At 37.4% G+C, this 25,451-nt stretch overlaps 1 protein-coding gene across 2 annotated transcripts in view; it reads left to right on the forward strand.

The window, feature by feature from the left end:
* Window positions 1–25,451, forward strand: part of M1AP (meiosis 1 associated protein) — a 59,364-nt gene continuing 33,913 nt past the window's right edge. For both annotated transcript variants that reach the window (XM_045193780.2, XM_024558572.4), the window contains exons 1-3: window positions 1–296; window positions 12,632–12,817; window positions 14,346–14,514. In XM_045193780.2, coding sequence (XP_045049715.2) covers window positions 57–296; window positions 12,632–12,817; window positions 14,346–14,514 — 595 coding nt within the window. In that variant the 5' untranslated portion in view covers window positions 1–56. The remainder of the gene's footprint in view (window positions 297–12,631; window positions 12,818–14,345; window positions 14,515–25,451) is intronic.

The following is a 25,451-nucleotide window of genomic DNA, read 5'->3' on the forward strand; positions in this document are numbered from 1 at the left end:
ACAGGTGTGGAGAATATCCAGGTGGTGGCTGCAGTTCCACCTCTGGTCTGGCTACCATGTATCATGGGCGAACTACGGGTAAAGGGCCCCCCACTCCAGCGCAGATTTACCAGCATCCTCCGAGGCTTCTCATTGTGCATATTCCTCTACCATCCTGGGCTGACTTCTGCTCCAACCTCTGTGAGGCTCTGCAGAACTTTTTCTCTGTAGCCTGCAGCTTGATGGGCCCCAGCCGCATGTCCCTCTTCAGCTTATACATGGTACAAAATCAGCATGAGTGCATCCTTCCATTTGTGGTAAGTATATCTATATTTGTTCATTTTATCCTGCTCCAGAGACCTTATATCACAGCTATTATTACTTACAACAATAATTGTTCCTGTTCCCATACCCACCACCTCACAAGCAACACAATGACACCAGATGTCATCCTGCATATAAGGGAAACCTTAAAATTATTAATATGGGAGTTAGTCCACATATTTCCCCCTCCTGAGAGAAACCTTGGCATTTACAGACCTCTGGAATATAAACAGCTGCCTCCTTTTGCACACACCCCTTTAATATGCAAGGGAAACAAGTCTCTGAATTTCTGCAGAAGTCTCTGGCTATTCAAGTGAATACCTAAGACTTGTCCTTTAACCCAGGTTCCAGATTTCTTTGCTCAGATAGCCCTAACTGTGCAGAAACATGAAAATACATTCTTTACAGTTTCACACAGAAGGCAAAGGCTGGGCCGGAGGCAGTGCTTTTACAAAGCTCCCTCCCACATTGACAACTATCTCTCCTTCCCCTCAGACAAACCCAAATCATCACTTTCTCCCCTATACAAAGTTTAGAATCACAGGGACCAGAAAGACTTCAGAGATTCTCATACAACTCTTTCCTGAGACAGCTTGCTGCTGGGATAATCAGAGAAGGCCTGCTGGAGATCCAAGACTTTCATTTTCACCTGGTGGAAACAAGACCTCCTTCCCCTAGTATCCAGGGAATTTATGTGAGAGCCTGGACTCCCACCCTCCTACCCAACATTAACAAGTTATCTCTTTCTCTGAGGTGGTGTAGGAGGGGGCAGAGTGAAGGCCATGTGGGGAGCACTAGTGAGGCACCTTTTTACTTCCAAGGCAGGGTGGTGTCAGTGAAGGCCTACTGGAAAGGCGGGGCTTTTATGCCCATCTGACCATAATAAAGCTTCCGTATCCCCAGAGTGCCAGTGGGGGCCATGTGGAGAGACTAAATTTCCACCCCTACCCAGAAGTAACAAGGCACCCTCCTTTCTGCGGTGTAAAGAGAGATCAACTGGGGCCACACCCCACGTGGCAATAACTCTCTGGAAACTTTACTTTCCCCATTTGGCACAGTGTCAGAGGAGGGCTGCTAAAGCAGAAGATTTAAACAAGATGCAGGGTTTTATAACATAATACCCCAAATGTCCAGAAAACAATTTAAAAAATCACTCATCTTATCAAAAACCAGTAAAATCTCAACTTAATGAGAGCATAGCAGACACCAGTACTGAAATGACATGGACGTTAGAGTTATCTAAAAAAAAATTTAAAGCAGCTATCATAAAATGCTGTAACAAGCAGTTATCAGCACTGATCAGTGGTTTCTCTCACATCAGTGTTTCTTTCCCTCTCATTCTCCCTCCCTTCCCCTCTCTCTAACAATAAATAAAATCTTTTTTTAAAGAAATACATCCAACTCATTTTTGATGAAGATGCAAAAGCAGTCCAATGTAAAAACGATAGCCTTTTCAATAAATGGTGCTGGAGCAGTGGGACAGCCGTGGGAAAAAAATAAACCTCAACCTAAACCTCTTATTTAAAAATGAGCTCAAAATAAATCATAGTTTTAAATGTAAAACTAAAAATTTTAGAAGAAAACGTATGAGAAAAGTTTTAGGACCTAGACACAACACCAAAGGCATAATCCATAAAAGAAAAAAATTGACAAATTGGACTTCATCAAAATTAAAAGCTTTTGCCATGCAAAAGACCTTGTCAAGAGGATAAAATGACAAGCTCCAGACTGGGAGAAAATATTGCCAAACCACATATTTCACACACACACACACACACACACACACAAATATAATTTGAAAGTGGGCAAAACACATGAAAAGAAACTTCACTGAAGAGGATATACAGATGGCAAATGAGCACATGAAAGATATCCAACATCACTGGCCACTAGGCAAATGCAAATTAAGTCCATGATGAGACAACACTACACACCTAATAAAACAGCTAAAATATAAAATAGTAACAATACCAAATGCTGGCAAGGATGCAGAGAAACTGGATCTCTCATACATTGATGGTGGGAATGTGAACTGGCACAGCTATTTGGGAAAACAGTTTGTAATATTCTTAAAAATCTAAACATAACTTACTACATGACATAGAAATTACACTTTGGGATATTTATCCCAGAGAAATTAAAATTTACATCTACACAAAAACACATAGTTAAATGTCATCAAGAGCTTTATTTGTAATAGCCAAAAACTTGAAACAACCTTAGGGTCCCTTAATAGGGCAATGATTAAGCAGTAGTATGGTATTATATCAATACCATAGAATACTACTCAACAATAAAAAGAAATGAACTATTGACACATACCATTTGGTAGGATCTCAAGAGCATTATGCGGAGTGGGGGGGAAAGCCAAACTCATATGGTCGTGCACATCAAATCTATTTATATAACACTCCCAAAATGACAAAATTATGATGGAGTGCAGATTGATGGTTGCCAAGGGCTGGGAATGGTAAGGACTATAAAAGCACAGCATGCGGAAGAGCTTCACAGTGAGGTGATGATATGAGGTAGAACTCTATGCACACACTGTACCAAGGTCAATTTCTTGGTTTTGAAATTGTGCTCTAGTTATAGAAAATGTAACCGCTGGAAGAAGCTGGGTGAAGTTCTCTATGTATAATTCTTGCTGTTTTATTTAAATCTATAGTTATTTCAAAATAAAAAGTTAAAGAAAAACAAAGGTGACTTTACACACTCACTAGAATGGCTTCAGTTAAAAAGACAGACAATACTGATAGGCAATACCAAGTGCTGGTGAGAATGAGGAGCAACTATGATCCTCATTCATCGCTGATGGGAAGGTTAAATGACACGACCACTTTGGGAAATAGTTTGTCAATTTCTTAAAAAGTTAAATACATACTTTCTATATAACCCCAAAATTCCACACCCAAGAATGTACCTGACAGGAATGAAAACATGCATTCACACAAATAAATGTACATGAATATTCATGGCAGCATTATTCATAATAGCCCCAAACTGGAAACAACCAAAGTATCTATTGACTGGTGAATGGGTAAACAAAATGTATAACTGTCACTGTATATTATTCACAGATTATCTATTGAACGAATATAGTGAGGATGGAGTGAAAGGGTTACTGATGCTTATAATCATGCGGCAGATATATTCCTCTATTGTGCCACTTTTCTTGCACATGTCTGTCCCGTGACCACATTTGGTTGTGATATCTGTCTTCTGTCAGGCAGTAGGGGTAGGGAAAAGTAGACAGTGATATGGAAGGACAGACGGAAGATAGCCAGCATAAAGAGGCGCTTTGAGAAATGGGTGCACGTCACAAAGAAAGGTGAAAGGATTTTTTTTCCCTCTTCAAGTGACTGTGTTATATGCATCTGGCACTCCTCGGTACATCCGGCCCCCGATGAGTCCCTTGATCCCTTCATTACTCTAGTAGGAGAGGCAGACCATTCTAAACTAAAAGCTTCTGACTGGTATCTCAGGAAAAATTGCAAGCCAAAAAAATTTTTTCCCAAAAGAACAGTAAGTTCAAAGCTGGTTAAAATTCAAGAAAATCACTAGAGCAATGCTACTACCTTACATGTAGAATAATCAAATCTTTGTTTGAGGAAAAATGTTACTTTAAATCCACCATCTCTGGCCTTTATAATTGTCTGACATTTTCTATCTTCAGATTTAGCTCAAAATATAAATGGAGAAAGACAGCAGGTAAGAAAATTGCTCAAAATGAACACCTCAAAATAACTTTCATATTTAATTTCTGAGCATAATCAAATAATCCTGAATTTTTAATAAGGAATCATGACAGAGGAATCATAATTAAAGTATTAGAATAACTTTTATATCCCTTGTGACCTTAATATAAATAAATCTGACCAAAGGGATTAATCTCCTCTCAAAGCAGTTTCAGAAGGATTCGCTTATTGTGAGGAGCTTACCAATAATTTTTTAATTTTTAATTTTTTCAATTACAGCTTACATTCAATATTATTTTGTGTCAGTTTCAGGTATACAACATAGTGGTTAGATAATCATATACTTTGCATAATGTTCCCCCCAGTATTTCCAGTACCACCTGGCAACATACATAGTTACCTTACCAATTCTTTTATCTTTTAATGAGAATGGAGACATATTTAAATCATATATGACTTACAATGGGATTTTAGGACTAATAGTGCTCTACTTTGGCTATCTTGTGGTCCAAGTTGGCCACTCTTAGGGCTATATTCCAGCAAGCAGAAAAGAAAAAGGAGCAAAGAAAACTCCCACACCCTTTTTAAAAACTCATCAAAAGTTCTTCCCATCAGCCCTGGAAGGTGGCTCAGTTGGATGGACCATCCTCCCGTACACCAAAAGGTGGCAGGTTAGCTTCCCGGTCAGGACGTGTAGGGGAGGCAACCGATTGATGTTTCTCTCTCACATCAGTGTTTCTTTCTTTCTATCTATCTATCTCTATCTCTATCTCTCCCTTTCTCTCTAAAAATCAATGAATATATGCTCAGATGAGGATTTTTAAAAAGTTGCTCCCATCACTTTGTTTACCATCATCCCACTGGCCAGAACTTAATCACATTGAAACTCCTAGGTGTATGAGACAGACTGGGAAATATAGTCATTCCAGCTAGTCATAGGGCCCATGTAAAAATTGACAGTTTTGGTGCCTTGAGGAAAAGGGTAAATATTGAAGGACAACTAGAAATCTCTGCCACCACAGTATAACCCCACAAGAAAAAAATAATGAGAGAAGAAAAATCACAACAAAATTGTGAAAGCTGTATACAAGTGAACAAGTGATAATTGAGTTAGCAGCCCCAAGAATGCCAAATCTTGAGACAGTAGAAGGGAAAGCCAAGGAATAAAGCAAAGTATACCACCAAGTGATCCTCAAAAGGCTTTGGAATTGGCAAAAACAAGTACTTCTGGAGGAAAGAACGAAGTTTAACTAAAAGTAAAAAGATGTTGAACCTTTAGATCCTCTCTTCTACTCCAAAAGCAAAAAACTTAAGCTTCCCTTTGGAATGGTTGTCTCAATATGCCCCACACCAATGCACCCTTAGAAATTTCACCAAGGTAGAAGGCCCCTGAATTTTAGTCAAATTTATTTCCTATCCTCTGTCACACAAATTTCTTACCAATAAGTCTAGAGTAGTTGCCACTTCTTGCTCCCTAGGTCTAATCAGCATGTCATTAATGTAATGGGCCAGAGCAATATCTTGTGGAAGGAAAGGTGGGCAAGGTCCCTGTGAACTAAATTCTGACAGAGGGATGGAGAGTTGGTATCTCCCTGAGGGAGGGCAGTGAAAGTGCGTTGCTGGCCTTGGCAGCTAAAAGCAAACTGCTTCTGTGGGACTTTATAAATAGGAGTGGAGAAAAAGGCATTGCCAGATCGATAGCTGCATACCAAGAACCAGAAGATGTGTTAATTTGCTCAAGCAATGAAACCACATCTGGTACAGCGGCTGCAATTGGAGTCACCACCTGGTTAAGCTTATGATAATCCACTGTCATTGTCCAAGATTCACCGGCCTTCTACACGGCCAAATAGGCAAGTTGAAGGGGGGTGTGGTGAGAATTGCCTCCCTGCATCTTTCCAGTCCTTGATGGTGGCACTAATCTCTGCAGTGCCTCCAGAAATGCAGAATTGCTTTTGTTTATGGTTTTCCTAAGTAGAGACAATTCTAATGGCTTCTACTTGCCTTTTCCCACCATAGTAGCCCTCACTCTACAGGTCAGGAAACCAGTGTTGGAGAATTCTACTAGCTGTTAAGTATGGTTGTTCCAATCATGCATTCTAAAACTGAGGAAGACCGCCACAGGATGCACTCAGGGACCCAGTGGACCTGCTGTGAGACAGACCTGAGCTAAAGCCCCTTTGATCACCAGATATCCATAGGCTCCTACCCTGACTAGGCCACAGTGATGTTTGAGATCTCCTGGAATTAGTTTCAGTTCGGTGACAGCGTCCAGTACACCCTAAAAGGTCTGATTATTTCCTTTATGTCAGTGTACAGGTACCCTGGTAAAAGGCCATAGGTCCCTTTGGGGGAGGATTAGAGAAAGATTAATGGTGTAACTTTTGGGATATGTACTAGGGTCCTTCCTCAAGGGAACCCCACATCCCCTTCATTCAAGGGTTTCTGGGTCTGTAAATTTGCTCAAGTCTGGGAATGATAGAGGGTCACCCAAATGGTTAGTTTTCTAGGTCCACAAAAATGTTCTAAAAAGGGGAGCTTCATATAAAACAGCCCTGTTTTTTTTTTATCTAGTTGTGTAGTTGGCAGTGTGTTTATTCAAAATGAATGTTTTTGAAATGAGTGACTTATTAATCAAAAGGTTAATGTCAGACAGTTAATTACAATAAAAAAAGCTAAGGCATGTACACTTCAGTCCCCTAGTTCCTTGCTTCTTGTAAGGGATTTCTTCGTATAAGTGGTTGATTAGGAGTAAAATATGCAGTGCGGATATTTTTTAGATATATCTCTATTGCCATATCATGCCATGGGCTATCAGTGCTCTCTTCAGTACTGGAATACACTTATTAGCATCTTTAAGTCTAGTCAGATTAGAGAGCCAATTCCAGAAACCCCAGAACTGATTCAGAAAACTCATGCTTAACATTCTCTTCCTCTGGAATCCACTCTTGGTGCCAAAATCTGTCTTGGTCAGAGTTCTCCAGAGAAACAGAAGCAATAGGATGGGATATATATATAAATTTATAAAATTTTAGGGAGTTTTACAAAATAAATATATTTATATCTATAAAAGTGTATGAAAATTTATGAAACATTATTAGGAATTGGTTCATGTGACAATGGAGTCTAAGTCTCCTGATCTGCCACCTGCAAGTTGGAGACCCAAGAAAGCTGGTAGTGTGTAATTTCAGTCCAAGTCTGAAAGCCTGAGAACCGAAGGCGCCAAAGGTGCAAATCCCAGTCCTGGGCAGGAGAAGACCAAAGTCCCAGCTCAAAGAGGCAAACAGGCAGAAAAGGGAGGGGCCTTCTTCCTTCCTCTGCCTTCTGTTCTATTCAGGTCTTCAGCAGGGCGATGCCCACTCACACTGGGGACAGGAATCTACTTTAGGGAGTCCACTGATTCAAATGGAAACATCCATCTGGAAAATCTCATCTGGAAACATCCTCACCAACACTCCTCAAAATAATGTTTAATCTGGGTACCCTGTGGCTCAGTCAAGTTGACACATACAATTAAGCAGCATTAGTTTAACCATTCTAAATTGAGAAGGTTTTTTTTCTTGACATTCCGAGGATATCATTCTACTGCCTCTGGATCACACTGTTGCTGTTAAAACGTCTTCTGTCAGCCCAATAATGGTCTCTTGATAAATAATATTTTTAATATCTGAATGATTTTAAGATATTTTTGAGTTATTTTGTCTTTAGTGTGTCTAAATATTGATTTCTTTTTTGTTTCTCCTGCTTGGTGTTTATTGCACTTTATGAATCTAAAGCTTTGTACCTTTCCATTGATTCTGAAAAATTCCCATCCATTACCTCTTTGAATATTGCTTCTTCCTCATTATCTCTAGTCTACCCCTTTGAGACTCTAATTAGATAAATATTAGGTCTTCTTAATTTTTCTTCCATTTCTCCTAATGTGTTTTTCATATTTTCCTTCTCTGTCTTTCCATGCTATGTTCTGTAGTATTTTTTCAGCTTTATTTTTCAAGTTGATAATAATTCTTCAGTGGTGTTTAATCTGTCAATTAAAACATTCATTGAGTTTTTTTATTTCAATTATTATAATTTAATTTCTGGAAATTCTATTTGGTAATTTTTAAAATATGTCTGGTCCTTTTTGATAGTTTTTTTATCCTTTGTTCATGGTTTTGATTCCCTCTTTAATTTCCTTAAACATCTTGAAGGTACTTAAATATATTTGATAATTCCAGTATCTGAAATGGTTGACGTTCTAATTCTGCTGTTTATTTCTGCTAACACTCACTCTTGATGTTTATTTTCTCACTGATTTTGTAATTTTGGGTTATGAGCATATGTTTAGCTGATTTTAATGTGTTAGAACTCTGTGAGGCCCAAATTTAGGCCATATACCTCTAGATGGTATTCATGTTTACTTGAGCCAGGTTCCCTGAGGTGCTATCAACCCAGGACCACTTTAAGTAATGTTTTAAAATTAGGGTTTCTTAGGCCTGCAGGTGAAGTCAAATCCCAAGCCCACATGAGGGGAGGCATGTGGTTTCTAGTTCTCAGCAGTGATTTCTTTTTCATTTCCATTCAGAGCTCACATTAGTCAACACGTGTCATTGTCATCACCCTGTATCACTGGGCGGATTCTTTCTAGCCCACCTTTCCACTGAGAAAGTAACCTTTCAAACAGTCTTCACTTTGAACCATGTTGCAGTCCCAACTCTTCTCCCTTATGTTGGCTAAGGCCTTGACTCCTGCTCCCTTGGAAATCTTGGGAACACAAGGCCCAAGGTTCTCAAGATCGGCAAGCAAAGCCAAAATTTTATATCTATTTAACACTGTGGTTTCCTGTTCCCTGCAGTTCCCCACTTGGGTACTTGGGAATTTCCCTTAATTTCTTATCAATTCAACTATGCACTTAAAAGATATTTGTGTCTTATCTAGTATGTATAGTGTTAGGTGGCAGAAGAATATGTTTTAGATATCAACTTTATTTATTTGTAGGTGCTTTTTACATACTAACAATATTAATGTCATGCTAATCATATATGTTGAAAATACTTCCCCAGTTTGTTTTTTTGTCCTTAGCTTTATTCTCTTTTCCTTTACAGAACAATTTATTCTTTATGTGGTCAAATCTCTCCATTTTTCCCTATGTGGTTTTCTACCTTTATTGTCATGTTTACAAAGGCCTTCTCCACCTCCAAATAATCTCCCTTTTTATTTCCTGTTATTTTTCTAGGTTTTTTCAGTAAACTTAAGTTCTGAATAATTTTAGATTCATAAAAATGTTGTAGAAATAGTACAGAGATTCCTATATATCTGTTTTCATTTTCTAAATTACATTTTTCATCCCCCTGAAATTTGTTATATATGCATTCATTTATTCAAAGATAATTTGTTTAATATCAGTTGTAGTGTTCTAGGCCCTGCAGACATGGCAATGAAGAAACAGATGATTCTCTCCTTTAATAGAGCTTATATTCTACTGAGATAGACAATAACTGTCAGTGTACTTTGGAAAACGTCATTCTATTATGGCTCTTATCCCTTTGTATTCTGAGGCTATTTATTTCACTTATTTGTAAAGTTAATAGAAAGTTGGAATTATGTGCTTTTTTTAGGTACCTAGTATATCATAAGCACGTGATAATAAATGTTTTTTTATGGATGAGTGAATGAATCTATATCATTTACATGAATACTTTTTTTTTAGTTATTTTGTCAGTTGTAGAACAGGACCATTAGGTCAATACAAACCCCTAGTGTTTGATCAGCAACGTCTTAGGTGCTTTTACAGTGTAATAGTGATGAAAATAATAACCACAGCTAACACTGAGTGCGTACTGTCTGCCATGAATTAATGTACTTAAGGCTTACTCTTTAAGATAAGTATTTCCATTGTCCCTAATTTCTAGTTGAAGAAATTTAGGCTTAAGAACCTACAGCCAGTAAGAGGGAGGGCCAGGTGTGGAACTCAAGTCTTTTGGGATCTAAAGCCTGAGCTAAAACTTAGCTACTTCTTTGACTAAAATGCCCACTACTTCTTAACAAGTATTCTCTGCTCTTGTCAAGCACGTTTTCTCATTCTTTCTAGCACATACTTATTCTCTTACTCAATATAACCTCTACACCATTGGTTATATTGAACTTCCTGCCTCTCTACCCACCAACCTCCCCCCCCCCCCCACACACATAAAATACTGTATTTTCACAAATGTTACCCTTTCAATTCTCAGCCCAATCGCACCTCCTTTCCAACAACACTTACCTTTATTTTTCTAAACTTCTAGCAGGGGTGTCCAACCTTTTGGCATCTCTGGGCCACACTGGAAGAAGAAGAGTTGTCTTGGGCCACACATTAAATACACAAACATTAACAAAAACTGATGAGCAAAAAAAAGGTTTTAAGTAAATTTATGATTTTGTGTTGGGCCACATTCATAGCCATCCTGGGCCATATGCGTTCCGTGGGCTGCATGTGGGACACCCCTGGAAAGCATCTATTATATATGACAGTCCCTTCAAACTGAGTACACATAGCCCTAGGACTACAAGAAGACTTCCCAGAATACACAGGGATAGGTAATTTTAAAGAATTGATATATAGATTCTCCATTTCCATGAGTATTATTTTTTAAAACTTCTTTGACTACTTATGCCTATGATGAGGTCATCAGGCTGCTTCTCCGTTCTCACCAACCCTCTCACAATTATCCCCTTTCAGTTCTCAAAAAAAATCCCAAGTACAAAGAAATAAGGGGGAGCTACATATTTTTCACCCATTATGAATCTTACTGTGATGAATTGCCATGTGGGTTTAAAACTTCCAGGGGCATTAAACAAAGGAATAATTCAAAATATTAGTATCAGTGTAAGAAAGTAAATGACTTATGACTGGCTTTAGTCCTTTGCATACAGGTGGTTTCCAATTTTAATAAAGCTGAAGAAAAAGCAAACTGAATAGCAACTGATAGATCATTAAAATAACTTTTATTGGTAGATCTCCATATGACTTTTGGCATACAACTCAGAAGGAATTTGACATTTTGATTGACATCTAAGGTTTTCAGCATTATAACAATAAGAAATAGGAATAGATTTCATACCGAATGTTTCATCATTTGAGCAACGAGTAATGTATTTATTCACATATACCTGAACTAATTGAAAAAAGAACCCAGCATGTTCATGCCATTAAGAGATTCATTTTAAATTAAAGTTCATGCTTAATGCCAATTATTATATATCAAAACAAGTAATATATGTTTTAATTGATTTATATATGAATAATAATTCTAAAAAGAATTCAATCTAGGTAATTCCTTAGAGCCTATGGTCATAGGAAATTTAAAAATCTTACAATATTTAAACAGTTTTGATGCAGAGACCAGGCACCGAACCCGCAACCTAGGCATGTGCCCTGACCGGGAATCCAACCAGCAACCTTTTGCTTTGCAGGACAGTGCCCAACCGAACCACACCAATCAGGGCTATAGTTTTATTTTTAAACATTGATATTTAAAATATGCTGGAAGTTACATTCTTAGCAGCTACTTACATTCTGAATTTTTAAATCTAGATGTCAATTTAAAATGTGTAAAGAAGGATATCATTCTTCAGATACTTTTAGGTATACATGAAAAGAAATGCTTGAAGTCTGCTAGTCTCTCCCTATCATCTCATTTGTTCTCATTTTCTAAGTAAATTTCTTATCTTTCTATCTGGATTGCAAGTTCTCTTTGTGTACAAATTATGTCCTGTTTCTTGTGTTTTTCCCAAAGAGTCGGGGGAAGGAGCATGTAAGCAAAGTCAGCCACTGTAGAACTGAGTGGGGAAGCATTGCCTTAAGTGGTCTTTGTATCCTGGCAGTACTGGAACTTGTGCTCATGAATTTTATGTGCATTTACAAATATTTCTTAGTTCTGCTCTTTGGTCAGGAAGGTTTCCTTATCCCAAAATATAATTCCTTCCCACCCACTTCAAATAATGTCACAAATGTTCATTCCACATTTATTCAGAACGCATATATTCTTAGGAGATGTAACATTGATCTAAAATCAGATTATATTAGATTACTTCCTAATAGCAAGTTTTTATAAAGGAGGGTGAGGTGAACCACGAAGTTAACCTCTTGGCTCCTTGAGCAGACTGCAGACTAAACCAATATTTACCAGGAACTGATCCTGAGGAGCAGATTGGTAGGACCTTATCAGTTTTGAACAACTACATGAAAATCCCCATTTCTAGGAAGACATCAATCTTGAATAGAGAAGCTCCCAATACTTAGACAGAGAAATGAAGGTAATGTTTAATAATAACCCTAAGCCTCCAATTTTTAGCCCACCCTGAAGTAAAACTAAGCAGTCACAATTGGACCTTCCATTGGGTGAGTGAGTGATTTAAAACACTTCCTTGCCTGTTTCTGGTAACTCCACATAATCAAAGCCCTTGGGCTGCAAATGTTCGTTCTTCTGGTATGGGGAAGATTTGAGTGCAGTGCCTAGAACATAACAGTCGTACAGTTAATGTTGCTCAAATAAACAGATTTTCAGGAAGGGACTCCTGAGGAGTAAATGGTAATGAAAGCAGACTCACAATTAATCTGAAACCTGGGTCACTAAAGATGTATATCTTTGATTCATTTTTCCCTGCAGCAAGTGAAAGGGAACTTTGCTAGGCTGCAGGCCTGCATCTCAGAACTCCGCATGTTACAGAGAGAAGGTTGTTTCAGACCACAAGGCACTTCCCTGCAGCTGGCAGTAGAAGATGGGCTCCAGCAGTTCAACCAGTACTGCAGACACGTCACCACAGGTGCAACTCGGGCCTACACTGCCCTGGAGGTAAGAGGCTGGCCTTGGGATCCTAAGCCATCTTCCCATTTCAGTCCATCTAGATGCTTCATTATTTATCACTTATATTGTTCGATATTTCATACCCAATGAATGCAATTTTCTTTTTTATTTCAACTTTATTGTATTTTTTCCATTACCATTTAGTCCCCTTATACCCCCTTTGAATGCAATGTTCAAGACTAGATTTTCAGCCCCCTACAGGCAGGAAACATGGTCCTTTTTTCCTATCACCTGTGCAATACTGAGTACACAGCTAGGCATAGAGAGGAGCTCTAAAAATTGGAACGAAAGTGAATTATAAGGGAGAACTGAAACCAAAATAAAATCTGAATATGCCGTCTACCTTTGGACTTTTGGAAGTTGCAAAGCAATCATTAAACTGCCTAGATTGGTGTCTGTATTTATGTATTCTGGGTACCCCTAAGAATTTACAATTGTTCTTGGGCCACTTGTAAAGTATATGATTGTCTAACTACCACGCTGTACACCTGAAAGTAATGCAAAATAATACTGAATGTAAACTGTAACTGAAAAATAAATAACAATAAATAATCACCACATCTAATGATGTCTGGTTCAATATCAGGTCAAATTAAAAAAAAAGAACTTGTGATTGTTTTTAATCCAATCTTGGCATCAAAATGAGTAACTTTTCTCGAAGTTAGCAAATATGCAAGTGAAAAAAATTCTACAATTCTGGTGCCAGACTGAGGCAATCTTAAAATATAATAAGTCATGGCCATACACTCCATTGAGTGTGTGAGTGAGTTAAAGCACTTCCCGTATCTGGTAACCTCAGGCATCAAACTGAGCTTTAAAAACAATTTAAAAAATAATTGTGCTTTCCTATGCATCTCTCTTCATCAATCAAAGATGTCTAAGTACAAAAAAGAATTGCCTCCCAGAGTTTCAAATTCAAGGCAAAACTACTAATAAGAGTGTATTCATTCAGGTGGAATAAAATGCTCAAATTTTTCACAAACACCTCAGTATTCCTTCATATCAGATGTATTGGTCAAGGGTGAGTACATCTTAGAGTTAAGAGATCAAAAGAAACAGCTCAGCTGGGTTCAGGCCGAGCAAGGAAAGAAATCTACATGGAAGCACCACTGTGGAAAAGGAACATATAGGCCCTCCGCTATTCAGTACACATTTAGTGAGTGGAATTTAAGGATCCAATTTTCTTTATTTCCTCATAAAATCAAAGTATTTTGAGCAGGACAGATACTACCAGTGCTTCAAGCAATCTGTAAAAACTAAAACACAGGGATGGCGTCTCACTGGTCACTTTCTGAGGTAGGCTTACCCTGTTTGAAAGGGTCCTGTGATGATCCCAAAATAACCTGTCACATGAAATTTGATTTGTAAGTTATTGTACAATTGAATCCTCTTCCTGGCCCTAAAGACAATAGCGGTTACCACAGACTTCTCCAGTGTTTATCCTCTAGATTCACCTTTGTTCCTCACTCTGTATGCGAGGGAAGGCAGACACGCTGATTCTTGGATTTATTTCCAGATTACTATTCTGACTTCCCAGCCCGGAAAAGAATTGGTCAGACAATTGGAGGAAGGATTGAAAGACACAGACCTAGTCAAGGTCAGGAGGCTTCAGGTGGTCGAGATCGTAAAGGAAACCCTAGGGTGTATGGACTCAGCATCCCCTGTTGAAGAGTCCAGCAGTGATGGTAAGAATTAAATGTAAAGGTAAAAAGAATGTAAGAATTTTAATGAGTAGTGTTTTACAGGTCAGGAAGATTATTTCCCATGGGACTGTTATGTTCTTAAATGAGATGAAGCCAACAGATTTCACTGTGGGTCGGACAGATGTTTTAGGTGTTAGAGTTGAATTTTTAATCATATTTTTTTATTTCAGAAACAATATATATTAATGAAAAGCCTGAAATATAAGTATGAAAAGTAAAAATTCCTTCCTCCTGTAACCACTTTTAAGAGATTCGGGCCTCCCTCCCAATGTTACTTTAGGTAGACATTCATACAAACACATATACATCCTCCATATCTGCAGGGTATGGATCCCAGAACCCCCCCAGATACCAGAAGCTGCGATGTGCAAGTGCCTTATATAAAGTAGCATAGCATTTGCATGTATCCTATCCACCAGCACAATTTACATCGTCTCTAGATTACTTATAAAATCTAATACAATGTAAATGCTATGTAAATTGTTGTTAAACTGCATTGTTTAGAGAATAATGATCAAAAAGAGAAGTCTATACAGGTTTAATACAGACACACTATCATAGGTCTGTAGGTCTTACTACATAAAACATCAATAACAATGTAATTTTTTTTCAAATATTTTCAATCCACTTGGTTGAATCCACTGATGCAGAACCCACGGATATGGAGAGCCAATGGTATTTAATATTTTAATGTGATTACCTATATAATATTCTATAACCTTCTCAGTGTCTTAGTCAGCTATCTATGTGAGTATCTATAAAATAATCTGTCTCATTTTTCACTGGCTACATGATTTCTTTTTTACTGTGTGGTTGGTTGGACCGTAATGTATTGGTTCAATCACTTATTAATGAACAATTGTTTTACTACATTTTGCTATTAACCAGTGCTGTATGAACAGACTTTATGCAGCATTGGCTTCATGGGCTTATGGCCAGCACAGTCACACAGGGCTCTGCACTCATAAAAGCCCTGTGCTTAGGACTCAATGCTCTTAGTTTGCTGTCGTGACATTCTTAATAATTTTTATATTTGAATTTGTGTTTTGTAAGTGAAGTTTGATGGAACAATGAAGCAGTGTGCCAGGGGGTTGGAGTTTTGGTTCACATACCTCCTGTCTCCTGCATCCCTCCCACCTCCTCAGAATGGGCTCAATCACCAGCTTCCCAGTCCTGGTATCTAACCTGTCCATCCCCCACCCAGCAACCACTGGCATCCAGGTCCTTGTCAATAAATCCTACATAAATTACCCATAATCCTATACTCCCTAGAAGAAAAATATCTTCCTTCTGAGTCTTAAAGGACAAGTAGAATTAGCCAAGCAGAAAAGGAGGAAAGGGGCCCTCAAAACAGGGGACCCAGAGGCGTGAAAAGGCAAGATGAATCAAACTTTCAGAGACATGCCTATGGCTCCCTATGGCTGGAGGCATATCAGGTGGAGGGGCGAGTGAGGCTGTAAAGGCAAGGGTTAGATCAAGAAGGGCCAAATATGCCCGAAATCCATTCTAAGATTTAGCCCTTCATTCTAAGGCAATGGAAACTCATGAAAAGATTTTAGTCAGGAAGTCAGGTAGAGATGCCCAAATTATAGAATTTAAGAGGTTTTTCAACTGATTTTAACTTATCCAACAGTCAAGTTACAGTTCACCCTCCAGCAGTCCTTCCTGTATTGACCTTCTCCAAGGTTATACACATAGGGAGGTGCCCACTGTTCTGATACTATTGACCTCTTCCTGGTCCCACACGGAAAACATGTTCTGCCCTTCACTCCCTAATCAGTCCAGGGGTTGGTAACTAGGGGTGAGTTTCCCAACATATTTTGACACCTGTGGATCTTTCCAGCATCATGAGGCCACTGACATTGTTCTGGTCAGGGAGGGAAGGTGGGCAGCCAGCCTTAGCTGTGAGGTTTACGAGCTCTCCCCTCCAGCACACGCTCTGCTTCTCTCAAGTCAGTCTCCTCACTGTCTGCCCTCTTTCTCTACATTCCTCTACTCACAGTAGCCTTTTCCTCTGAATTCCTTCTTCTTTCCTGAGTTCCTTCCCCTATCTTCTTCCAGCCAAATCCTCCCCATCCTTTAAGGCCTAATTCAGGTTTGTGACTACAGAATTGATTCTTCTTTCCTTAGAACAACCACATACTTGTGGTCTTCACCACACAACTTAGCACTTAATTATATGCCATGTAGAATGGTTTACCCCTGCTTTATAGTTTGATAATTTTGCCTTCTCACCTAAAATTATAAGATAGGTACATTTGTTCTCTCTGAATTAAATATGATTCACCTATAAGTGGAACCTAGAGAACAAAACAAACAAACGAGCAAAACAGAACCAGATGCATGGAAACAAGGAACAGGGACCAGAGGGGAGAGGGGAGGGGGATAAGGGAGGAAAGAAGGGGAAGGGCCTAGTTAAAGAACAAGTGTAAATGACCCATGGACATGGACAACAGCGTAGGCATCGACTGTGGGAGTGGGGGTGTGGGCAGAGCAGGGGAAAATTGGAACAACTGTAATAGAACAACAATTTAGAAAAAAAAACTGTAAGTACCTTGAGATTAGAAATTTGTCTTACTCATTTTTGTGTCCCAGTGTATAGCATATACTAGACTATCAGTAGACACTTGTTGAATGAATTGATGGCACTGACACCTGTGGAGGCTGCTCTCGGTCTGCTCAGCATCCCCTACACCCCTGTCTCTAGTAACACCTCCGCTGTCCTGATCAGAGTAGGCCACAACACACCCTCCATTTATAGCCCTTCCCAGTGGGTTCTCAAACTGAATCTGTGAGTGAGAAGCTTTTTCTTTCTTTTTGGCCATGGACAGATCAGGCATGGACTCTGCCCTTTTCTCCCTTCAGTGACTGTGCCCAGAAAAAACTTACTATATCTCTAACGCAGAAAGTTCAGAGTACTCTGAGGCTGCCCAAAGCCTTCATTTAAAATTGTTCGTGGCTAGGGCTGTATGAAAGAGCTTTTAAGTGCAGGAAGCAGCTTTCTACCTTTGCATCACTGCAGATCATTTTCCATTAACTTCCTATTTGCATATAAATAATATATCATCCCATAAATTGCTTGTAATTCCTTTTTGTGGGTTAAGTGTACATATGATTTATGGCTTGAAATCTTCTACTTTGACTGTACTTTCCTCATAATTAATTTCTTTAGGACCATGGGGGTGGTGGTGTGTCCTGGCCCGGTGGCTCCCTTGGTTGGAGCACCATCCCATATACCAAAAGGTTGGAGGATCCATGTTCGGTCAGGGCGCGTACCTAGGTTTCAGGTTCAATCCCCAGTCTGAGCACGTATGTGAGGCAACTGATTGATGATTCTCTCTCACATCAATGTTTCTTTCCCTCTCCCTAAAATCAATTTTTTAAATTTCTTTATTCTGTTATGTTTTGTTTCATCTTGGTGTCCTTATCAAGAAACTAGCAAGATTAGCTTCTCTTATTCTCAGAAGGATGCATGCTCCAGAATTAGGTTGCCTAAGTCTAAATTTCAATTCTATCACATACGAGCTATATGACTTTGGGCAAGATACTTAGCCTGTCTAACCTTAGTTATTAATTCCTACCCCACAAGTTGTGGTGGAGATTAAATGAGATCACGTGTGTTAATTACTTAGTACATAATAAGTTCTCAGTAACAGTTAGCTGTTGTTATTATTAATATTCTTTTTTAAGTTTTTGGCCCTGGTTGGCGATTGAAACATTGTCCTGTACACCAAAAGTATGGGGATTCAATTCCCAGTCAGGGCCCATACTTAGGTTGTGGGTTTGATCCTCAGTCAGGGCACATAGGAGAGGCAACCAATCAATGTTTCTCTCTCACATCCGTGTTTCTCTCTCTCCCTTCCTCTCTCTCTAAAATCAATGAACATTTTTAAATTTTAAAAATATTAAAAATGTTTTTGTATATAGATGGTTTAATATTTCTGGAAAAAAATTTAATGTGTAGGTCCCAAGTGAACTGTTAGCTACCTGAGGGTGTGACTATGTCTTAAATATCTTTGTATCACCAGCATATATCATTCTGTCTGGCACATAGTAGACTCTCAATAAATGCTGAGTAAATAAGTGAATGACTGGGAAAAAATCAAGTGATTTGGGAGAAGTCATGGTCAACCTGTCTGACACCAACTCAGATAGTTACAGACGTATCCCAATCACCCATAGCTCCCCTCATAGTCCATGAACATCATGAATTGATTCAAACACTTCTTGAACTCGTTTACATATAATTTTTAAAACTCTGATAATCATGACCATCAATTAAATCAAAATTGTCTGTACTCCACTTTTCAAAGAAAGAAACATGTTACAAGGAAATGTTGACATTACAGATTAGTTTAAAACTTAACTATAAGACCCTGGCCAGGTTGCTCAGTTGGTTAAAGCATCATCCCAATTCGCCAAGATTGCAGGTTCAATCCTTGGTAAGGCACATACAGGAAGCAACCAATGAATACATAAATAAGTGGAACAACAAAAATCGATGTTTCTCTCTCTCTCTCTTTCCCTTCCTATCTCTCTCTCTCTAAAATTAATTTTTTTAAAGTAACTATGAGACTATGTCCTTTGATAGGTCTAAGGTGTGTCTTCTTTAGTACATCCCTGTACAATGAGAACTAATCATTACAAAGATGACTTGGAGACTCTAAAAGTTCCAGAATCATAAAAGAAAAAGTGAACTTAGAAATTAAGGAAGTCAACGACTCACATTTTAGAAAGTTGTTTAATAAGATCTAAAATGAAAAGGTTAACTTTAAATCACGTTTATATCAGTTAAGGTTTTCTATAGATTTTCAGCCTGTGTAGCCTGTTATATGTTTTCTTCTAACTGTATGTTAAATAGCACCTTCATCTGTTCCTGCTTGGTCTAACTTGTTAATTTTTTTCTTTACTTTAAAATTTAGCTGAAAGAATCTGCTTAGAGCTTTTTTTTCTGGTTAGTTTAATTTGTTATTACAAGCTATACAAATTTAAATATTACAGGAATATAATGTAAACAGCTTGAAATGATCCAAAATTCTACCCTCCAGAGATAAACACCATCAGCAGTATAGGACATTCTCCTGAATTGCTTTCCCTGCATATGCATGGATATGGGCATACATACAACATGATTATTCTTATTGATATTACCTACTTTTATAAAAATGGAAATATACAGTTTCTCACTGCACTGTATTTTTATTTTTCATTTAACTGTTTATCCAATATTTTTTCCATATTTGCACATAGAGACCTAACCCATCCCTTCTAATAGCTGTGAGATATTCCAATGTGTAAATCCATCACCATTTATTTAACCATCCAGTTGGATTTTCACATTTTACTGAAGAACAATGTGACCTTCAACGAGTTGCTTAAACTCTTTATTCCACAATTTTCTCATTTATAAAATAGGGTAAATAACAGTAGCTACTTCATAGGGTTTTTTTAAAGGTTTTATTTATTTATTTTTGGAGAGAGGGGAAGGGAGGGAGAAAGAGAAGGAGAGAAGCAACAATGTGAGGTTGCCTCTCTTGTGCCCCCTACTGGTGACCTGGCCCACAACCCAGACATGTGCCCTGACTGGGAATTGAACCAGTGACCCCTTGGTTCTCAGGCCAGCACTCAATCCACTGAGCCACACCAGGCAGGGCACTTCATAGGGTTTTTATGAGGATTATATACAACTTGCATGTAAAGCACCTAGAACAGTGCTTGGACGTGTGAGTATTAAGTAAATGTTATCTGTTGATATTAGTAGTAGTAGTACCTTTTTACATATGTCTTTTTACCAAGAAAATATCAGGCTCTAATAATTTTTTATTGAAAAGGAAATCTGACCATAAAATAATTTTTTAATAAAAATCATTCATAATTCCACTATCCCATTACATTAATTTTATTTTTCTACATTGTCTCTCAGTTCTTCACAATCATGTTTAGGTTACATAATCATAATTCATGTATGTAATTTTTTGTTTTTATGTAACATAACATAATTTTTCCTTAGTTTTTGTTATTTATCTATTTGGTTTCTTTTTTGTACTTAAATGAGGACTAGGAAGTATTGGTCTAAGAAATAAAAATATGTACACATATACCTCTCACAAGGGAAGTTGGATGCCTTCTTTATCCTTCTATGACCGCTTTACATACAAGCCAACCCTACACCTAAGGGCAAATCCTTAATGCTGGATCCTGATTGTAAGTTTGGGATCTAGAGAAGGCTGCCCATTCCAGCAGCCAAAGTTAACCCCATAGAAAAGCCATCAATCAAGGGAATAATGCTGCTAGTTGGCTTCATTTTTAAATAGATTCTGAGCCTCAAGGAAAGATATGTGAAATAAAAGCCACAGTCTCTTAACATACTCCAATATCTGTGTATAGATCATAATAATAGCAACATTTTATTGATCACTTACTGTTCAGATACTTTCCATTCTAGATAGTTTCCACATATTCTCTTATTTAATCCTCATGTATCTAGATGAAGAAAGTAAGGCATAATGTCTTGTTGAAGTTAAATTTCCCAAGGTTTCTCAGTTAAGAGATAGGACAGAGATTCAAATCTAAACTGCCTGGCTCCAAAGCTCACACACTCTACACTGCCTCAGTTGAAAAGAGCAACAGAGATAACCAACAATTCAAAAGTTGGTTCTTTGTAAAAACTGATAAATAGAGAATCCTTTGGTAAATCTAATGAAGAAAAAGAAGAAAGAAGGCACAAGAAACTATGTTCAGGTTGGGAAAGGGGAACATAAGTACAGATGGAATTAGGAATTCAAACATTTAGACAAAAATAGATATATTCCTTTAAAAGGTAACAAATTTGACCCAGAAATAAAAAATCTGAGTTGTTCCCATAATATACAAAACCTAGATGGTTTTACCATCAAGTTCTATTAAACTTCCAAGTAGTACATCACTCCAATCTTATACAAACTCTTTTGGAAATTAAAAAATAAGAAGAAAGAAAGAAAGAAGAAAACACAAGGGAGTTTTCCAAGTAGAAAACCAGGCAAGGATAATGTAAGAAAAGAAAATTGCAGGCCAATCCACTCATAAAAATTGATAAAACAGTCTTAAATTATCCAGTCATATGTAGAAAGAGAATACAGTGCTAAGTAGTATTTATCCCAGGAACGCAAAGTGATTTAGCAATAGAAATGTATAAATATAATTAATAACATCAACAGATTAAGAAGTAAAAAACCAGTTGTCTTAATAGATTAAAAACATTATAACATTCATTCACTATTTAAGGGGGGGGGGAACCTCTTAGTAAACTAGGAATAGAAAATAACTCCCTTAACTTGGCAAAGTGTGTTTATAAAAAATCTACAATAAATACAATGGTGAAGTATAAAAAATATTGCCTTCAAAAAATCAGGAATAAGCCCTGGCTGGTATAGCTCAGCGGTTGAGTGCCAGCCTGCCAATCAAAGGGTTGCTGGTTCAATTCCCAGTCAGGGCACAGGTCCCCAGTAGGGGGCATGCAAGAGGCACCACACACTGATGTTTCTTTCCCTCTCTCTCCTCGCACTTCTCTAAAAAATAAATAAATAAAACATCTTTTAAAAAACCAGGAATAAGATATGAATGCCTCATCACCATTTTCATTCAACATGGTTGACCTAGTCTAGTAAGATTTTTTTTTAAATAGTAAAAGGTATAAAGGTTGTAAAGGAAGGAACAAAACTAACATTATTTGAAACTTATTTGATTGACTACATTAATAACTAAAAGATCCTATGGAAAAATTATTACAATTAGTAATAGTTTAACAAGGTAGCTTGATATAAGATCAATATTTAAAAATCAGTAGCATTTCTATAATCAGAAACAAACTCTTAGAAAATTTAATTTTTTAAAGAAATACCTTGTGCAATAATAAAAAAGTAAAAAATTAGAAATAAATCTTAACAAAAGATGTATAGAATATTTATTGGGAAATTGATGCACCTTAAGGAAGATAATTATAAGTGAAGCTGTTTAATGGATATTAATAATATACATATGGCTAAGATATATATTCAGGCAAAAGGTTTGCCTTACCAGATATTAAGATGATTCATTGTAAGGCTATTCTAACTAAGATGCTGTCATACTGAAAGAAGGATAGACGAACTGTCCAGTCTAGAACAGATGAGAGACCGGAAACAGACAGTACATTATAAACTTGTATGTGGCTAAGCTGGCATGGCAGAGCAGTGGGAAAAGGATGGATCTCGTCATTAAATCATATTGAAATTATCAGTATCCCATATGGGAAAAATGAAATTTGATCCTACCATACACCATTCATAGTAATATGTTTCAGATAGGTTAAAGGCTTATATGTGAAAGGGAAACCTTTAGAACTTTTATAAGAAAATAAAGAATAAAAATTTTATCACCAGAGGTAGGAAGGAGGATGAAGGATTTTCTAAATGAGACACAAAGTTTGCTAACCATAAAATAAAAGATTGATAACTATGACTACTTTAAAATTAAGAATCTCTGTTCCTCAAAGACATCATGAGGAAAGTGATACAGCAAATTGTAACTATATTCCCAACTCATGTGATCAGTAAAGAACTGGTATACAGAATAAAGAATGGCTGAAATTCAATTTTTTAAAAAAAGACTAATTTTGGAAAGAGCTAAATATCTGAACAGGCATTTCACAGAAGAGGAAATCTAAGTGGCAAATAAACATAAGAAAAGTTCTCACCCTCATTAGTAACCAGGGATATACAAATGAAAACAATGATATACCATTTTATGCCCCCTAGATTGCAGAAAAATTAATGTCTCACAATAGTATTGGCAACAGCAAAACAACAGAAATTCTTTTACACTGATCGGAAGAATGTAAATTGGTACACAACTTGTCATTTTGTTGTAATGACATTCACAATACCCTGGTCCTAGTAATTGCATTCCTAGGGGACTCTCACCAGAAAGACTTTTACAATATACACCTGGAGACAAGAATGTGAATATCTTGTCTCCAGGCATATATTGTAAATCTTGAATATTGACATTATTTAAAAAGCCAGAATTAGAAGCCACTCAAATGTCCATTAAGTGAGGCATGAATAAATATTACAAGGTATATTCACTGAGTAAAATATTATACAGTTATGAAAATGATTGAACCACTATTTCATGCAATAGTGTGAAACTTAACATTGAGAAAAAAGCAGATAACCAACGATACGTATTAACAATATAGTATCTCTTCATAAAGCTCAAGCAAAACTAAAATAATGAAGTATTTGTTTAAAATAATAGAACTACTTTTGAAAGAAAAGGAATGATCAAAAAATTGAGTGTGGCTTCTCCAAGGTTTCCCGTGGAGAAGATGAGGGAAAAGCATGCAGATATCTTGGTAGTATTGATGACGCTCTACATCTTAAGTTGAATAAAAGAATCATGAGTGTTCACATGCTGCTGTGCTTCATAGCTTACATATGTGTTACATGTATTAATTTGCATATAATAAGATTTTATAATAGCCTTCTAAAGACTGGCTAGGTAATAAATATGCCAACACTTAAAAGGCCACTGTGATCAATGCACTTTAGCATCCAGAGTGCATCTGTCCAGGTTGACAGCAGTCTGCACTCGTCGGGTATGTTAAGTCTTTCAACCAGTCACAAATCAACCTAACGATGCCGTCAACCAGCCTACATCTCTCTGCCATGTACACAAGGCTATCAGGTTCCCTATCTAAGTGCTCACAAGCCATCTGTTTAATATTTTCTCCTAAACTTTGCCACGGATCGATGTCAAGCTCTTCTGGAAAGGTATTTTATCCATATGTGTTCTCAGGAAACACCAAATGTTACCAACCCAAACATAGAAGATAAAGATTCGTTGTTTCCTAAAGGATTCCAGGGGGGAAGGGAGATAGCCTTCTTCAATGCTTATGCTTCAGTGCAATTGTCAGATTCCACATTTTTCCCCTTTTAGTGTCTTAGAAAATAGACCAGAAAATACAGCTGTATCTTGAGTTTGTCTTTGATAACTATATTAAAGTCATTTCCCTGTGGCATTAGAACTAAATTACAACCACTGGTGTATTTATTACGTAAAGATTTTTAACACAGAGAGACATTTATTTCATTAAGAGAAGACTGGTCTCAGAAAAAAGCAACTCTTCCCTTTTTAAAATTGAATTAAAGAATTCTTTAGAGCTCAATGGAAAATATAAAATTTTCTGAAAATTGGAATTTTAAAAAATTTCCCTCACCAGCTTTATCAAAAAATAATTTACATACTGTATGTTGCATTCATGCAAAGTGTACCATTCAATGAGTTTTGACAGTTGACTATGCCCATAAATCATCACCACAACCAAGATATTTCCATCACCCCCAAAAGTTCCTTTTGCCCTTTACACTCACTCATCCCTCCCTCGGTCCCTGGTGTATACCACTGATCTGCTTTTTGTCTGTAGATTAGTTTGCATTTTATGTAAATGGAATTATACAGTCTATTCTTCTTTTGTGTCTGATTTTTTCCATTCAGATTTTGAGATCCATCCATGTTTTTTTTTTTTTTTTTTCATTCTTTTTTTAGATGATTTTATTTATTTATTTATTTTTAGAGAGAAGGGAAGGGAAAGAGAAAGAGAGGGAGAGAAACATCAATGTGTGGTTGCCTCTTGTGCACCCCCTACTGGGGATCTGGCCCACAGCCCAGGCATGTGCCCTGACTGGGAATCAAACCTGTGACCCTTTGGTTTGCAGGCCCGCACTCAACTCAATGAGCTACACCAGCCAGGGCCCATCCATGTTGTTTATATCAGTACTTAGTGTATTTTTATTGCTGAGTAGCATTATATTGTATCAGTTTGCCACATCATCTTTAACCATTCACCTGTTAATAGACATTTCAGTTGTTTGTTTCCAATTTTTGCCTTTTGTAACTAA

Source organism: Desmodus rotundus, chromosome 5, assembly GCF_022682495.2.
Source record: "Desmodus rotundus isolate HL8 chromosome 5, HLdesRot8A.1, whole genome shotgun sequence".
Classification (NCBI taxonomy): Eukaryota; Metazoa; Chordata; class Mammalia; order Chiroptera; family Phyllostomidae; genus Desmodus; species Desmodus rotundus.